The sequence below is a fragment of the Solanum lycopersicum genome, chromosome 10, assembly GCF_036512215.1.
Source record: "Solanum lycopersicum chromosome 10, SLM_r2.1".
In the NCBI taxonomy this organism is placed as follows: Eukaryota; Viridiplantae; Streptophyta; class Magnoliopsida; order Solanales; family Solanaceae; genus Solanum; species Solanum lycopersicum.
The window spans coordinates 48309990-48328551 of NC_090809.1; the positions used below are offsets into that span (position 1 = coordinate 48309990).

Sequence of the window (18562 nt, forward strand, 5' to 3'; positions counted from 1 at the left end):
ATTATTTTATACATGATAGAAGATGAAATGAGTAATTACATGAATAAATAAAGTAGATTTTACACAAATTGCATAGTGTTAAGAGTTAATTACATCATATCCTTTAGGGTGCACAAAATCGAGCTGAAAATCGAATCAAACCAAAAACCGCGTCAATCCGAAAAAAATCCGACTAGTGATTTGGTTTGGTAATGGAAAAAAAATCGGACTATATTTGGAATGATTTGATTTTAACTAAAAAATTAACCCGAGACCATACTTACCCGACATTATATATGTTATTCTAAAATTATTTTATACATAAAAAAATTTTACTTCGATATAATTTTAAAATATTTCTTATACTATTTCATAGTTTTATCTTTTCATATATTACTTCAAGTTTAAAACTTAGAATTCGGAATGTTTATTAAACATTGTAGTTCATAAATGTTGATAATTATAATAAAACTTAAATTAAAATCAAATTAATACCAATGCAAAAAGAAAATCAATTCAACACTAAGAATGACAATATTATTGAATATTTATTCTTTATTTTTACATTTATTTAGATAATTAAAATACATAATCTAATTTTATTTTTTCTTAAATATTTATTAATGTAACTAATACTTATTAAACTTATTTTAGCATGATTTAGACTTTTAAATTACGATCATTTTCATTATGACTTAACAATATTTTTTTTATATGATGATTTCATTATTATTTTTAATTGAATATTTTTGTGTCATCAATACTCATATCACGTTTAGTGTTATTTTTTTAAGAAACACCTTAGATAATTATATTTTGGTTGGAATAAAGAAATATTTGAAGCACAAGTTACTTATATGTTTGTATGCAAACTTTACCCAAAAAAATTGAAATTCTAAAAAAATTCGAGGTTTATTATTTGATTTGATTTATAAATTAAAAAATTCGACACAATGGTTTGGTATTTGAAAACCAAAATCAACCCAAGGTTGAAAACCCCGAAAAGAATCAAATTTTATTAGTTTGGTTTGGTTTATAAATTTAAAATTTTTAGACAAATGGTTTTGTTTGATATTTGATTTCAGATTACAAAAATTTCTTAAATTTGGTGGAATCCGAATGCATCCCAAAACGTCCTAATACATAGCGTCTTGGTTTCAAATACATCTCTTAGTCTCCCGATACATCACGTCTCGATTTGGGATACATCGCTCAACATCCCGTTACATTGCATACGTCCCCATACATTGCATAAAGTGATGTATCCGGTTGATACATCGCGAAAGTAACATCACGATGCATCATGTATGTCTCGATATATCACATAAAGTGATTTATTTGATCGATACATCGCGTAAAATTATGTATTCGACTGATAGATAACGTAAAGTAGAATTCGGAACCTAAATAAGCCACAAAAAATAAAAGTGACCAAAATAAGCCACTATTTTAGGAAGTAACTAACATAGACTTAGTGGAAGAAAAAATTCCACTTTATCCAATATTCCAAACGTTTTTCGTTAGTCTATAACAGGTATATTTTAATATATACGGAACTATTTCTTACACTTAATAAAATGTAAGTTTTTCTTACACTTTGCAAAGTGGAATTTTTCTTACACTTTATAACGTGGAAGAAAAAACAACATTTTACAAAGAGGAATATTTTTCAAGTTTTGTACTCCTTATGATGCTTTTGTAATGTTTGTCATATAATTGTATTAATTTGACATATCATAAAAATAAAAAAATTATTACACTATGGTTTTTTATTTTTTAATATGAAAGATCATCCAAGCTCTATTTAAGGACATTCAAACATAACACATTCAACATCTTTAGTCTTCTATTATTCCTCATTTCAATCACAAAATAGTGTCTTCTAAACCAAAAATTAGAGTTTTGATTTATTGGGATGGTGAAATTATATGTGATGAAAATGCTGTTTAATATAATTGTCCTCCAAAACACAATACTAAATATTCAATGAATATCCGATATCATATATTCTTTTCATCAACTTATAAAAGAATTGAGGTATAAATAGTATTATTGTGATTATAGTCGAAAAATATCTACTTCATTTTTATCACAAGGACAAGTAAATTTTAGAGAGTGGATTATCTTTAATAATTAATCGTTGACCGACTTTTTGAGGGTCCAAATGGTTATATAGATCAAATCAAGTTAACAATACTTGAAATCTATGTTAGAAAGGACCCTAAGACTAGCCAACAATGTTCTACTTTATCGGTCGATGTCCATTCCCAATTAGAAAATCAGAATAGTGTTGATGGATTTCCTATAAGTGAATCTACCGATTTTTCTAACATGACTCATTATCAAAATATTCTTACCAATCGATATGATTTTAATTTAAACGAAACTATCAATAAATGTGACTGATAATGCTCAATAATTATATTTTGATTATTATTATTTCAATTGATCAATAATTTATTAATTTATATTATTTATTATTATTCCAAATATTATTATTATATATTTTCTAGCGGTACTCCAACAAGATAGGAATATTGCTCCAAGTTATGAACTAGATAATTATTTTGGTCAGTTCTCACAGTCTGAAAAGACGAAAAATGTTAGGACATTCTCAAATTTCCATGTCTCCCATATTTAAAATAGTGGCTTATTTCGATTACTTTTATTTTTGTGTGTCTTATTTAAGTTTCGAACTCCGTAAAGTAGGGATGTTTGTAATTTTTTCAAATGATAAAGAACTTTAGAGAATATAATCAAATAACTTGTGTATTTGGATGAATTTTTCATAAATACATTTTACATAATTGATCCTTGAATAAAATAATAAAATTAATTTTCTCATAACTAATCCACGTATTATTAATACATGGGAAAAGAGATGGATTTACCCTTGAACTTCAATAAAAGGTGAGTATATACCCTCCATTATACTATGCGCACACGTATATCCCTATCGTTCAATTAGTAGTACATATATAACCTTGTCACTATAGAACTCATATTTTATAACACGTGTCATGATCCTATTATACTACCCATTCATCCCTTTTTTAACCCATAACCATAACCCGCCCCATAACCCATTGAAAGAATCCTAAACACACACCATAATCTAAACACTCGAAGAAAGATCCATTGCTTTTCACGCAAAACCCTAGTCGTCTCCACCACGATTCACAAACCAAAACCCTAGTCATCGATCATCTTCGCTGCGATTTCACTTTGTCTTCCTAGATTCGAACTTGTTTCTGTCTAATTAATCGTTTGCTCGTTAAAGGTACCCATTCAATTTCGAAGTTTTCCTACCTTTTGATTTTCGTCAAATCTATCTGTTGTTGCTTTTTTTCCTTGTTGTTTCTTTCTTTATTTTGTATAATATGCATTTTATAGTGTAATTCGTCCTAGGTTTTAGTGAAGCATACGTTCCAGAAATGAAGTTCACGTTTTCTTGAAAATATTATTTTTTATTTGTTGGTTTGGTAAAGTATTAAAGAAATATTTGTTTGTATTCATGCCCTACCACCAATTTATCATGTATTTATGTCTACCTACCATTTTATGTTTTGTGGGAATCTCTTTATCTTGTATTCATATTTACATATCATTTTAGTTTTTTTTTAGGAATTTTTTGTTGTGGACCACTTTTAGTCAATTAGAGAATAAAAATTTGGGACTTGTTTGTACTTAGTTTTTAAGGCTTTTCATAGTTTAGAGAAAAAATCAAAACTGTAAAGATTTTTTTGTATATGTAAAGTTAGATTGAGGGCTTATAATTTATAGTTTGGGATGCTAATTTTTAAATTATCAATTCCACTCATCTTATGAATAATGACATAATAAAGAAAAATCTTAGTGACAGATTTGATTATGTGAAAAAAGTTAAATTGCCAATGCCTATATAGCTTGCTTTTGAATTTTTAAAAAAATGAAATTCCTTCCCTTGTATTAAAGATTCTAACTTTGACATAAAATTGGGATTTGTCTGTGCAGGTTATTGTGTGACTTACTTAACTAGTATGGCTTTCTTAACATATTTACTGTGACTAACTTACTATATGCGATTAACTAACTGAACTAATGTGACTTACTTGATGTATATGAATAACTAACTTATTATATGTGACTAACTAACTTACTGTATGTGATTAACTAACTTAACTAATGTAACTTAACTTAAAAAAATCATTAGTTTACTTTTGAGCAATGCAATGTTAGAATGGAATTGTTATTGAAACACAATATCTTTAAATTGTAATTTTCTTTAAATGATGTAGATACCATGATAACGATTATACTAAATTTGCACAATTTGTAAATTTTGATGAACTATGTATTTTTTTTTACATAAAAAATAAACACTTGTTTAAAGAGTAGTCGAAAATAGTTGAACAACGCACTGTTATTTCATCTAACTATCTTATCCTTACTGTTGCTTATCTTATTTCATAACTCTTTCTAGGTCATTAAAATGGTTGAAGTTATAATTTACTTTTATCATGATGGTGAGTGTCTAACTAGTCCAGAACCACACTATGATAGAGAAAGTGTGACTTATTGGAAAGGGTATGATCCTGACTTTACATCTTTTTTAGACTTAATTAATGAGCACAAATAAGTTTGGTTTGTGGGTGTGCAAGAACTTATTGTTCTTGCTTTAACCGAAAAATATTTTGAAATATTAGGTGATGAGAGGGTTAGGCCCTTAGTATCTTTTATATCTAGTGAGTATAAATCAATTCACTTGTTTGCTACGGATGAGTGTGAATTGTCTGTTAATCTAACTGATATTTTGATGCATGACGAGTCATTTTTACTTGCACCAATTATTAATGAGGGTACATATTGTAGTGAAAATGATGATGACAGTAATAATGGAATGATATTGAGTTCGGATTATGACACAGAAGAATTAGAAAATTCCGTCACTAAAAAAAGAGAAATATAACTGATAGTTTGCAAGATTATAAGGAGCATGTTAAGGGTATGACCTTCAAAGACATAGCTGAAGCAAAAAAGTTTTGTAAACTTTATGCTTTAACTAAGAAGGTAGAACTTGTTGTGGTGAAGAGTGATAAAAACAAATTGAGGTACACATGTGCTGCTGATGGCTGTCCTTTTTTACTTCTTATTTCTGGGGATATGATTAATCCTGGTGTTAGTGTCAAAACACTTGTAGATCATATAGAATGTGGAAAATCATATGATAACCCTGCAGTAGATTACTCCACAATAACCTTGTATTTCAAGGACAAATTGCAAAGTGACCCCACGTACAAGGTCAAACAAATGAAGGCTGATTTACATAGAGTTTTTGAGCTCAATATTAGTGAAGCGGAGTGCAAGAGAGACGAAAAAGAGATATTGGAGAGTTTAGAAGGTAGCTTTGTAGACTTTTACAATAAAGTAGAGGGTTATGAAACTGAATTGAGAAGTTGTAATCCAGGGTCTGACATTGTAATAGATTTATCTAAAGAGGCACAATCTAATGGTAAGAGAAAATTTCTTAGGATGTATATCTGTTTCAAGGCAATGAAGTTGGGTTTTAAGTCTGGGTTAAGACCACCGATTGGGTTAGATGGTACATTCCTTAAAGGAAGGCTAAGTGACAAGTATTGTGTGCTATTGGTCAAGACAGTAATAAATCTTTCTGCCCTCTAGTTTGGGCTGTGGTAGATAAAGAGACTAAGAGGACTTGGACATGGTTTATGCAACATTTGCAACATTCCCTTGAGCTTCAAAATGGTGAAGGACTGACATTCATATTAGATATGCAGAAGGTAATATTATACTAGTGATTTGCAATTTAATTACCTTTTCTTGACACTGTTTTCTTTATTAATTTTAGTTGCCTTAATTTGATACTTAGGGGCTGCTTGAAGCAGTAATGACAATCTTACCTTAAGCACATCAGAGATACTGTGCAATGCATATTGAGGCAAATTGGTGCAGAAGATGGGGCAAAGGTGAGCTGAAAAAGTTGCTATGGTGGGTTGCATGGTCATCATTTACAGAGGAGCTTGAGGACCAACTTCAAGAGATCAAGAAAGTTAATGGAGAGGCTGGACAAGATTTAATAGACAAGTATCCTCCAAAAGCATGGTGCAGAGCCTATTTAGATAATGTGCAAAAATCAAGCTGTGGACAATAACTTTACTGAATCATTCAATGCCTGAATACTTGAAGCAAGGTACAAGCCAATAATTGAAATGTTGAAAGACATTAGGGTCAAAATAATGGAGAGGTTGGCAGCAAAAGAGATTGTTGTGATGAAGTGGAAAGATGATGGATTTATTCCCAAAAGTGACTTGTTGTTTAATGAGTATTTGGAGATTTTCAAGGTTTGTAAGGTGAGTGGTAATGAGGATAATGGCTATGAGGTCACTGAAGGTGCAGATAGACACATTGTCAACTTAAGAGAGAAAAAATGCATATGAAGAACATGGGATATGACTGGAATTCCATGCCCACATGCAATTAAGCCCATGGAGCACAAGAAAATGATACAAAAAAGGAAATTCATTCTTATTATAGTAAAGAGGCAGCCTTGGCAGTTTACAAACACAAATTACAATCTGTTATGGGAGAACCATTCTGAAAATCCAAACTTTTTCATGCTATTGAACCACAAGAATTGGTCAAGCTTGTTGGTAGACCTAAGCTAATGAGGGAAAGAGAAAAGAATGATGTTGTTAACAGGCAAGGAGTATGGAAGCAAACAAGAAAAGGAAAAGTGATGACATGTAGTAATTGTGGAGAACACAATCATAATGCAAGAGGATGTGAAAAGGTATTTCATTTCTCTTTAATCTTTAATTGTATTAAATACTTATTCTATTTCACTATTTAATTCTATATCTTCTATTATGATTAATAAGGCAAAACAGAGGAAACAACCTGCTAAGGAAGAAAAAAATTGGCAAGGGAAAAAAGAGGCAGCCTAGGAGAGATTTAGTTGATGAATATGAAGATGAAGCTTATGAGGAAGACATCAACTGCACAACCCCACAACCAACACAAGAAAGTCAGTTTGAATGTGCTTCTTCTAGCAGCTATTTTCCAGTAGCGGAGGATGATGATGATGACCCTAGGCTAAGGCCAAGGACAATCTCAGAAAAATCTTTTCTATCAAGATTGAGAAAGAGACCGAACCCACAAGAACCAATTGGGAGTAGAGTAATAGGCTTCATAGGTGACAAATTTTGTGTTAGTGAACCTACAAATCTCCCCATAGCACCAACTGGCTTAACTTGGAATGGGCAGGATGCAGTTACTACAAATCAGCTACAGAAGTTGAGGCCAAAAAGGGGATGATGCTATTGTGTTGGTACTGTTTTGTATATGTTGGTGCAGTTTTTGCTACTGTTTGTGTAGGTTGGTGCCTTAAATGATGTTAAGGCTAAACTTATTTTTTTGGTATGTTTTGTGTAGGATGGTGCCTTAAACTTATAGTTGTAGTTTTGGTTCACTTTTAGTTTTTGTATAGACTGAGCGTATCAGCTAAAACTAACTATCGTTTTACTTATATATGACCAAGTGAATGTTATATATAATGTCTTATATCTATTGTGTTTTGTTAATGTAGTATGCAGTTTGTGATTTGAGATGAGTTGCACTTTTCTTAAGTTGTTTTGTTATGTTTCTTTCCATTGCTCTTTATTCTTATTTTGTTATATACCTTTCCAATGTTGCTTTTACTTTCTAATTTATGGAAACAATGAGTTAAGATATGAAACATTTATTCAAGAAAAACATAGTGGCAATACCACAAACTTTATCCATCTTCAACGTAAAGACTAATATAACACAACAAAATACTACAATCTTCAAGGCAAAAGACACAAAATAATGTTTCAAATCCAACACTTGAAATTTACAATAAGTTTGAAGCAACACTTGAAAATAATGATCAATATTCAAGCATAAGATTCACTATCACTAATACATAAGAAACAATTGAAATGACTAACACTTGAAAATTGCAACAACAAATACCACAAACACAGTAAATGGCAATATGAACAACATGTTCAACTTCGACACTTTAGCTTCCAAATTTCTTGATTTATTCACCTCGAAGTAGTTTAAACTCTCTAAATTCTTCAATTTTTTCTTCAAATTGTCTCTTTCAATCTTAACCGCATTCAATGATTCTCTCAAATTCTCCATTTTCAACTTAGCAACTTGCAATTTAAACTTCAATAAATTGGCTTCAATAGAAGAATTTTCTGAAGAACTGTCTTCCCACCTCCAAAATCCACAATTTTCAATCTAATAAAAATAACAGAGAAGAAATCATGAGCACCAAAATACAATCACAAATCATATTCATTTCCTGTTAGGTGAAAAATGTACCTTAGGGATAGAACATCTATAAAATCTTCTTTCAGGTTCAATGGAGTCCTTGAAGTGAAACAACGAGTCAATTCACCACAAAAATAAGTCATAGTCATGGAGTTACTAATTGAACCACATGAACTTTCAGACATGATTTTAGGTCTGAATTAAAGGAGTCGACAGGTAGATGAAATAGAAAATTATGACCAACACATGATAGATGAAATTTGAAATTATGATCATCGCGATGAAGACGAACTTGAATCAGACGAAGACGGCGGATTTTTCTTTAGGTGTTTCAATTAAGGTGTGTATTTAGGATTCTTTTAAGGGATCCCTTCTTTTAATGGGTTATGGGGCGGGTTATAGGTTAAAAAAGGGATGAAACGGATAGTATTAGGATCATGACACGTGTTATAAAATATGGATCCGTTAGTGACAAGGTTATATATGTACCACTAATTGAATTGTAGCAATATACGTGTACGCATAGTATAACGGAGGATATATACACACTTTTTATTAAAATTCAGAGCTAAATCTGTCTCTTTTTCATTAATACATATATAACTATAACCAACTATCAAACACTAATTAATACTTTATGCTGCAAATGCCAATTGGGCTATGGACTCTGGTCCCCTGCTTAATCTGGATAAGTCTTGAGGCAGGTCAAGATAACACAAGATTTCAACCACAACTTTTTAGTCCCAAACTAAACAGGGGCAGCAAACGTTGTTGGAGTTATTTGAATGTTTTAATTTATTCATCAAAATATATAGAAATGGAATTTAAAAAAATATTTGCTCATAAATATGTTTAATATATATCATTAAGAATAGGTCTTAATCATTAAAATTTAGAAGAGAGTTTTAAAATTATTAAGAGGTATCAGTTGTGTGGATGATATTCATTATGAGCGATTCACGATCATCAGTCATCATCACTAACCATCTTTTTTATCACAATCATCATTATATCTTAATCATTTAAATTTATATTTAGATTTAGACATCTAGATCATAATGAAAACAAATCAACATTCTTGTGTCATAGCTCAATAATTAAAATTAAGTTTATTGTCGTGAACAATTAATCATCATATTGTAATCGAAAGGTTTGATCTATAGTCATATGAGCAAATCAACAATATTCTTGTACTTCTAGATATACAAAGCTCCACATACTTCTTTTACAATCAAAGATGATCAATTTAATTCAATGAATTTCATCTTTATGAGACAATAATGTAGTTTGAATTAGTATGAACGTAATTTCTTCTTCCGTCATATTTTATATGTTATTTTTTGAATTTTAAAATTTAATTAAGTCTATCTTTGACCATAAGTATTTCATTGATCTTTTAAATAATTTGAAATTAATTATTGTAACTTATAATACTTTTAACGTAATCTACAAATATATATATAAATTTCATTTAAAAAATTTGAAGATTTTTTTTCATGCGCAAATTCTCGGTCAAACTTAAACAGTTTTGATTGTCGAAAAATGAAAAGTATCACGAGACAGATGAGTATGTTTAGGCTTAATTACCTGTCAACATGGGTTGTGACACACTGATGGAAGTGCTTCATCCTTAACTAGAGATCTCGGATTCGAACCCCAGGTCTGATGAGAAAATATGGTTGGGAGTGTCACCCCTGATGGGCCATGCAAAGCACAATTTGGATTTAGTCTTAGCTCAAATGTAGGCTCCGACACCGAGTGAGAAACCAAAAAAAAAAGTTTTGGCTTACCTCCGATAAGGTCAATAATGAAATCATATCCAATTGTAATAATTTGTCATGGTTAATACAGGTTTTCTGGTCTTTTTCAGTCAATTAATACAAAAAGGAAGCGGCACGTTACACTACGTACGTATTGAACACGTTACGCAGTGCTACTATATATAAGTTCATCAAACTTTATGTATTACAACAACTCATATGTATTATTTATTTCTCGTTACTCTTCTTATTTAATTCCTTAATTAGTATTATGGCTAAGATAATTATTATTAGTAGTAGATTATTACTTATTATTGCAACAGAAGTTTGTCCTTCAAATTCAACATATGTGGTGAAGCGTCCAATTCCTAAAGTGTTGGCAACCATCAATGAAGAAGAGTCTTATGCTTGAACAATGGTTTGGCCAAATCATTGAAACAAAATACAACATTACATGCACATCTCTTTATTAATTTTCATGTAAATTAAATCTATCAAGTCACTTCCAAAATAGTATATAATATGGTATGGGTCAGGGGTTTATCATGCATGTGGTATCATGTACTGTCTCTTCTTCTTTAAACAATAATATGATAACGAATTAATGCCTACCATGTAATTTTATCAATGTTTGAAATTGACAACTTTATTATTCATTGTATGCCCATTAGGCCATTATAAGTTTTTCTAATATACTACTCTTGTTGGTCTTGATAGGCTCACAATGTCACAATTCTTCACTTTGTAATTTTTTTTCATTTTTTATGCTTCCTGTATAATTTATTTTTTTTTAAAAAAAGAAAAACTTTTTTATTGATAGAATAGATGCGTCCGTTAGTAATCATTGCACCTAGTCCCTCAACAGAACAATAGTGCAGAAAATAAATAGCTCAAAGTAAATCAGACACGAAATTTTTACATGAAAACCTCCTTGCTCAAGGTAGGTGAAAACCACAATCTGTACTCACATGATTTATAACCAGACTCCATTTCACTCAAAATGGAGCAAAGCTTCAGATTACAAACTCTCATAACCTAGGAATTAAAACTCTTTAATCCCTTCTCTCTTATTATAGCAACTCTACGGTGAAAGAACTAACCAATAACTCTATTGCACACTAAACCAACTAACTCTACTTGATCTAAACGTCAACTAACCAACAAGGCTAACTCTAACCACCAACTACATATCTCAAAGATAGGAATTTAAACAAGCAGCAGCTTTGTTGCACCGTACATCAACTAACTCTAGTTGAAACTCCTAGGCAACTCTACCCAAGAGAACATCCAAACAATGATGTAAAGAGGATTGACTAAAACATAAATGATTTGACTAACTAACTCTAGTTAATTTGACTCAACCGAAAGACTTAGACAAGCAACCGATCCACTATCATTTATAACTTAGGAGTAGTTTTGCAATATAAGAACACAAGACACAAAACTCTAAATACAACAAAGACGCTAGCTTCAACATCCCATCCGGACCTTTGTTGAGTATGAGCAGTGTTCTTCCTTGTAGACACAACTTTTCAACAGTTGTCTTTCGTCTTTTTCATGTACGCAGTCTTTCATCGACCAGGTCCCTTGTTAGATCCATAAATTTATTAAATCATCAAAACATCAAATCTAACTTAAAATAACATATATCAACTATTGATCCCACTTAACAAGTCATGTCATTAAGAGTAAAATATTTGAAGTAAAATACATAATACTAATATACAATTTCCAAAATACAGAAGTAATGTCACTTTTTGAAATAGATTAAAAGTGAAATAAAATAAATTGAGAAAGTATACTTGTATATACTACTCTATTTTCTCATATTTGTTGAACTATATGCGCTTCGAGGAATAGTTTTGGTATTATAATGCACCCGTCCATATATATATAAGATAAATATACGGTGTAATTTTCTTGCTCAAAATTTTGGATGAACACCTGACGACCCCCTATATTCGCCCTTGATCGTAAATATTTCTGTACAAATTAAAATTATGTTCAAACTTATTATTAATCGAACTAGTACCTTAGAGGTGAAAAAGAGACAAAGAAAAAAAAACAATAATGCATGGACTCCTTAGAGTAAACATTGACTTAAAACAGTAACGCATTACCAAACTGTTATGCACACTATAATCCGTTAATTGTCTCTAAAAAAAACATATTTAGCAACACTGGATCATTTTCGATATAGTGACTGTGAAGTCAAACATTTCTAAGTTGTGATGAATTAAATAAGAAAATATTATAACTAATACAATGTCCATTAGTTTTAGACGGTAAAGAATAATAAAATAATATATATATATATATATATATATATATATATATATATATATATTATTGGTGATTTCCCCTTTCAATAGGTTAAAATATGGTTATCAACAATGGTTTCTCCTCAAAGTTTGTGTATGAATTGTTTAGACCCTCTAATATTGTGTGAGGTTAATTTAGAAAACATCAACAAACTCTCAACCTTGAACCATCCTTCTTTTACCTCCATATAACACCATCCATTTTCCTTGTCAACAAGATTCTATAAGCAGTCTTGGGTCTCACTTAGGGGGTCTTCACAAAAAAAAAAAAGAGAATATGACAGTTCCTCCAAACATAAAGGCCTTAGGTTGCTTTTTTCTTCTTATTCTTCTCAATCTTGTATCATCTTCCTATGCATTAACTAATGATGAAGTAGCTTCCATTGCGCGTCGACAACTCATTTCTGGTACTGGTGATCTTCCTAATATAGTTGAATATGAGAAGAATATTGACTTGAAATTTGAAAATCCTAGGCTTAAGAGGGCTTACATTGCTCTTCAAGCATGGAAGAAGGCGATTTACTCAGATCCTTCAAAATTCACTAGTAATTGGGAGGGTGCTAATGTTTGTGCATATAATGGTGTCTTTTGTGATAAAGCACTTGATGATCCTAACATCAATGTTGTTGCTGGGATTGATCTTAATAACGCAGACATCGCGGGGCATCTTCCCGTGGAGATTGGTTTCCTAGCTGATGTTAGTCTTGTTCATATCAATTCTAATAGATTTTGTGGAATAATCCCTAAGAGTATTAACAATCTTAAGCTTTTAGACGAGATTGATTTTAGTAATAACCGTTTTGTAGGGCCATTTCCTAAGATTGTCTTGGAGTTGCCTAAACTTAACTTCCTTGATATTAGGTTTAATGATTTTGAAGGGCCAGTTCCTTCTGAACTATTCGATAAGAATCTTGATGCCATCTTCTTAAACAATAACCGATTTGTTTCCACTATACCTCCAAATATTGGAAATTCTAATGCCTCTGTGGTGGTTTTGGCGAACAATAGGTTCCACGGTTGCATTCCTCATAGTATTGGTAAAATGGAGAACACATTAGATGAGCTTGTTTTCACAAATAACAATCTCTCTGGTTGTGTGACCGAAGAGATATCTAAGCTCAAGAGCCTAAAGGTGTTTGACATTAGCAAAAATAAATTCGTAGGATCCTTGCCTAGAGGTTTGGAATTGATGCAAAAAGTGGAAGTACTTGATATTGCATCTAACATGTTTAGAGGAGAAATTCCAAAGGCTATTTGTACCTTACCAAATTTGGCTAATTTTACATTCTCTTACAATTATTTTGAAAACTTGGATGAAGGTTGTGCACCACCACTTCCAAGAAATCCAGTGTTAGATGATAAGGAAAATTGTCTAAAAGGAAAACCAGGCCAGAGGAGTGAGAAAGATTGTCAATCTGTTTTAAGTAAAATTGTAGATTGTAGTAAAGATAAATGTAGATCTAACGGTGAAGGACCAGCCCCAAAGGACCCAAAAACCCCTATGCCACCCAAGAAAACCCCTTCAACCCCTAAACCACCAAAGACTAACCCACCCAAACATGTACCAAGTCCAAAACCAAAGTCACCACCAGTTCAGTCCCCACCAACACCCGTGGCATCACCTCCACCCCCAGTGCCAAGTCCAAAACCAAAACCTTCTCCAGTTCAGCCCCCACCAACTCCCGTGCCAAGTCCCAAACCAATGCCACCTCCCGTCCACTCTCCACCACTACCAGTGTCATCACCTCCACCATCAGTGCCAAGCCCAAAACCAATGCCCCCTCCAGTTCACTCTCCACCACCACCAGTGTCATCACCTCCACCTCCGGTTCCAAGTCCAAAACCAATGCCCCCTCCCGTCCATTCCCCACCACCACCAGCTTCATCACCCCCACCTCCAGTTCATTCCCCACCACCACCAGTATCATCACCTCCACCTCCAGTTCACTCCCCTCCACCACCGACTTCATCACCTCCACCTCCTGTCCATTCCCCACCACCACCAGTACCATCACCTCCACCTCCAGTCCACTCCCCACCACCACCGACTTCATCACCTCCACCTCCAGTCCATTCCCCACCACCACCAATATCATCACCTCCACCTCCAGTGCCAAGTCCAAAACCAATGCCACCTCCAGTTCATTCCCCACCACCACCAGTCTCATCACCTCCACCTCCAGTTCCAAGTCCAAAACCAGTGCCACCTCCAGTTCATTCCCCACCACCACCAGTCTCATCACCTCCTCCTCCTCCCGTCTTTTCTCCTCCTCCACCCAAACCTGTTCAATCACCACCTCCTGCTCCTTTGGCATCTCCCCCTCCACCTGTATTCGAGGATGTTGTCCTTCCTCCAAACTTGGGCTCAATTTATGCCTCACCACCTCCACCAATTTTCCCTGGTTACTAAGAGGGATGCGTCACTATTATTTCTCCTTTTTATCTTAACAAAATATTATTAGTTCAAAGAAATATGTACACGTCCACATTTAAACATGCAAAATTAAAGAAAGTTTATTGTTCTTAGTTATCGATTATCTTCTTTTATCATTGCACTTTCTTGTATTTGGATGATCATGGATGTTCTAATTCCACAAAATATGTTCACTTAACTTTTAAGTATATGCTACATTTTGGACATGCTTTTATACGTTTTCTTTTCTACATACTATATGAACTAATGCACTTCTCAAAAGAAATAAGCTCAAATTCACTTGTCAAAAACGAATCAACTCCTTTTTTTTTGTATATTTAGAAAGTGAGTATAATAATCAAGCACAATAAAAGAAATACTTCAATCATCATATATAGTAAAGTTGAAATGTAACATTTAACAAAAGAATCAAATTTTACCATCAAAGATAGTAATGAGATGGCAAGTACTTGTCCATTTTAAATATGATAGGAGCATAAAATAATCAATATTGGTAACATTTTGAGCTGAATGACTATTACTTCCATTTCATGTTAATGCATTGTCTTTAATTTCTCAAATATAAAAGGACTATTAATCTCCGAAGTTTTTCACGGATTTGTTACCTATCCTTATATTTGAGTCCTTTTATACCAAAAATAAAAAAAATGTTTTTGTAAGAGAAGTAAAACAAATGAAAACGTTTCATGATATTTTTTACTTAAAAATGTTGATGAAAAAAAAATTTAACTTTAATTTTGTCTTTTTTTCTTACAATATGTTGTTCGTGCCAATTTGAGTACACTCAACTATAATCCGACATAGTAATTATCGATAATAAATCTTTCATCAAAATTTGAACAGATGAAAAGAATTCACCTAATAAATTTTTACCTGCACTAAAGTTTTTAACCTTGAATTTTTGCTTTACGAATTTTATCTAATAATAATGCTGTAAATACAATGAAGAAAATAACAATACTCTTAAAAAAGATTGTTTGCAGATTAGGCAATCTTTTGAGGGGTGGAGAACCTATTAATCGAAAAAATTTATTATTAAAATATCACACATAATCAAGTTACGAATTTTTCTTGTCCATAATCTCACATAAAGTCAAATAATTGTATTTCACCGAATTTCAATCATCCAGCTAATTGTCATGCACACAACAACATTCAGCAAGTTCTAGCACGAAAGTACTCGAATTTGTTACATTCTACTTGCATCATGGTTAATCACTAACTAGGGAGAGTTGCCAAAATATCCACTCTTCAAACTTAATTGAACATTTAGACAAAAGTCTTAAAAATTTGGTACTTTAGACACCATTATATACATCACTCAATATTCTTCCAAAACGTACAACACCCTACTCTCAAATTGTTGATACTACACTTTGGTCTCTACTCATCCAACACAAATGTGGAATTGTTTTTTATTTTTTCATTTATTAAAAAGTTTTAGTGGAGAAAAGCTCTCGACGAAGAAACAAAATGTTCCCCTTTTTGCGGCTTTTTTGATGATATTTTAGCTTTCACAAATGAAATCATTCTAGTGATCTAGTCATTGCTTCCATTTTTACATCATTTTCTTTCAAATAACTTCAAAGAAAAAAATTTCCCATCATTCTTAAAGCTTGCAAAAATCTTCCAAAATCACTTCATAACTCATTTTTTAGATTGTCTTTAGTTGTTTTGAAGGACAATAAATACATTTTATCCATTTCGAGCTTGATCTGAACTCATTCTCGTTCATTCGCATTTTTACGAATTTCGGACCAGTCATCGACCACTAGATAACAATATCATAACTAGTATCTATCAATGTAGTCTATATATGGCAGTAGCTGAATATGTTGTTGTTGTTGGTGGCTATATGGGAGTATTGGAGGAGACTCCCAAAAGCTGGTTATGGAAATCTTTTAGTAAGACTTATTTCTTATTGCCTTGTGTCGCATTGATTCATATGACGATATGATTGCGAGAGTAATATAGGCAGTGAGTTATCTTACGAGCTAGACAACTTGGTGATAAGCTATCAAATGAACGGGAGGGGAAAAAATACATCCCACATTCATAAATGATGATAGGCATGTGAGCTTGTACATGATGGATGTTGATGTTGATGGCTCTAGGCCTATGTTGAGGATAAATATCATTGCGAGTTCTCCAACTGAACAATGAATTCTTTTAACAACGACTCAGTTGAAAATGAGAACTTGGGTGATCAACCAAATGAGAAATTTTGTGATCAATCAAATGACAACTTGGGTGATGATTCAATGAAGAGAATGATAAATCATTGGATGTTGAAGATCATCCAGTAGATGTGGAAGATTTTGAACCGTTCGAGGAAGATGAGGCAGATTTGGAATTGAGATCACAACCCAGCTATATTTTCTCAGATGGAACTAATTTTTACATGAATCAAACATTCAGTTCAAAGAGTGAGCTTCAATTGTTATTAACCGAAGCAGTAGCGAGAAAATCTTTTGATTTTGCTACAGTAAAGAGTTGTAGTAATACTTAAAAGTGAAATGTGTCTCATATTTGTGCGTGGATGATGCGGACAAAAAAATATGAGTGCTCGCATAGACTTATATCTACAAATATATTGGCGATCATAGTTGTGGTGTTGAACATGCCATATACAGTTACAGAAACTCTCGACCAAAGTTATTGCGTCAATCTGTATGAATATTTATCACGATGGCAAGGGTCCAAATGTTAAAGAGATTCATATGACCGTTTTAAATATTTTTCGTTGTAGTACAAGATATTGAAAATGTTGGAAGGGTGGTGTGGCTGCCAAGGAAATGGTTCGAGGGACAACAGAGCACAAATATTCATGCTTATCAGCCTTTTCATATATGTTCGACACTCTTAATGTTGGTTCTAGCTATTCCATCATGGTAAGCAAGGATACCCATAGATATTTATGTATTACTTCTTAGCTTTTGGTACTTGCATTAGAGAATTTCTCACATGAGAAAGGTAATTGCGATCGATGACACTCATTTACATGGTAAATACAAGGGAGTATTGTTGAGTGTTGTTGCACTATATACGGAGAATCGTGTTTATCCAATTGCCTTTTATGTCGTGGAAAAAGAGAACGGAGCATCTTAGATGTTCTTCTTTAAAAAGTTGAAGGATATTGTGGTCAATGAATCAGATTTATGTTTTATTTTTGATAGACACAAGAGCATTGTCAACGGTATTTCAAAGGTTCGCAATCATGCTAATCATAGATGTTGCATGAGGCACCTTGCTGAAAATCTTCGGGTAAATCACCAATGTGGAGATTCCTTCTATCTATACTACAACACAGCAAAGACATATACTTTGGAGGAGTTCAACGATCATTTTGTGGAGTTCAAGGATAAATTCCCCGAGGAAGCTTTTGTCCTTGAGCATGATGTTGGTTTTGAAAAATGGAGCAAAGCATATTTCCCATGCAACAGGTATGATGTGATGACCACAAATATTGTCGAGCCACTTAACGCTATGTTGATAGATGAGAGAGAGTACCCCATTGCATCCATATTTAATTCAATAGCTAAGAGATTTGAATAATTGTATAGGAAGAGACATGCATATAACCTTAAATCAAAGGGTAATAATTAATATGGTGACGGCTGCCGAAAGAGTCGCAAGAAAAAATTGATCGAGGGTGACTCCTTATACTTAGAGAACATAAATGGGTATGGAAATCAATTCATCGTGTTTGGTTCAAGTTCTACTTCCATTGTTAACCTATTAAAAAAGTCATGTTCTTGTAGGGA

General features: G+C 32.6%; 1 protein-coding gene and 2 long non-coding RNA genes across 3 annotated transcripts; 2 read left to right on the top strand and 1 right to left on the bottom strand.

Moving 5' to 3' along the window:
• The first annotated feature begins 4812 nt into the window (after positions 1-4812).
• LOC138339060 (uncharacterized) lies at positions 4813-7520 on the top strand. Its single transcript, XR_011212088.1, has 3 exons — positions 4813-5759; positions 5849-6769; positions 6858-7520. It is a non-coding gene; the product is annotated as an uncharacterized lncRNA (long non-coding RNA).
• Positions 7521-7804: 284 nt separating this feature from the next.
• Positions 7805-9864, bottom strand: LOC109121310 (uncharacterized). Its single transcript, XR_002028711.3, has 2 exons — positions 8335-9864; positions 7805-8250 (listed from the first exon to the last, which is right to left on the bottom strand). It is a non-coding gene; the product is annotated as an uncharacterized lncRNA (long non-coding RNA).
• A 2552-nt stretch (positions 9865-12416) lies between these two features.
• On the top strand, positions 12417-14894 carry LOC101246675 (pollen-specific leucine-rich repeat extensin-like protein 3). Its single transcript, XM_004248856.5, has one exon. The coding sequence runs from the start codon at positions 12642-12644 to the stop codon at positions 14772-14774; it is 2133 nt and encodes a 710-aa protein (XP_004248904.1). The 5' UTR covers positions 12417-12641; the 3' UTR covers positions 14775-14894.
• Positions 14895-18562: the final 3668 nt, after the last annotated feature.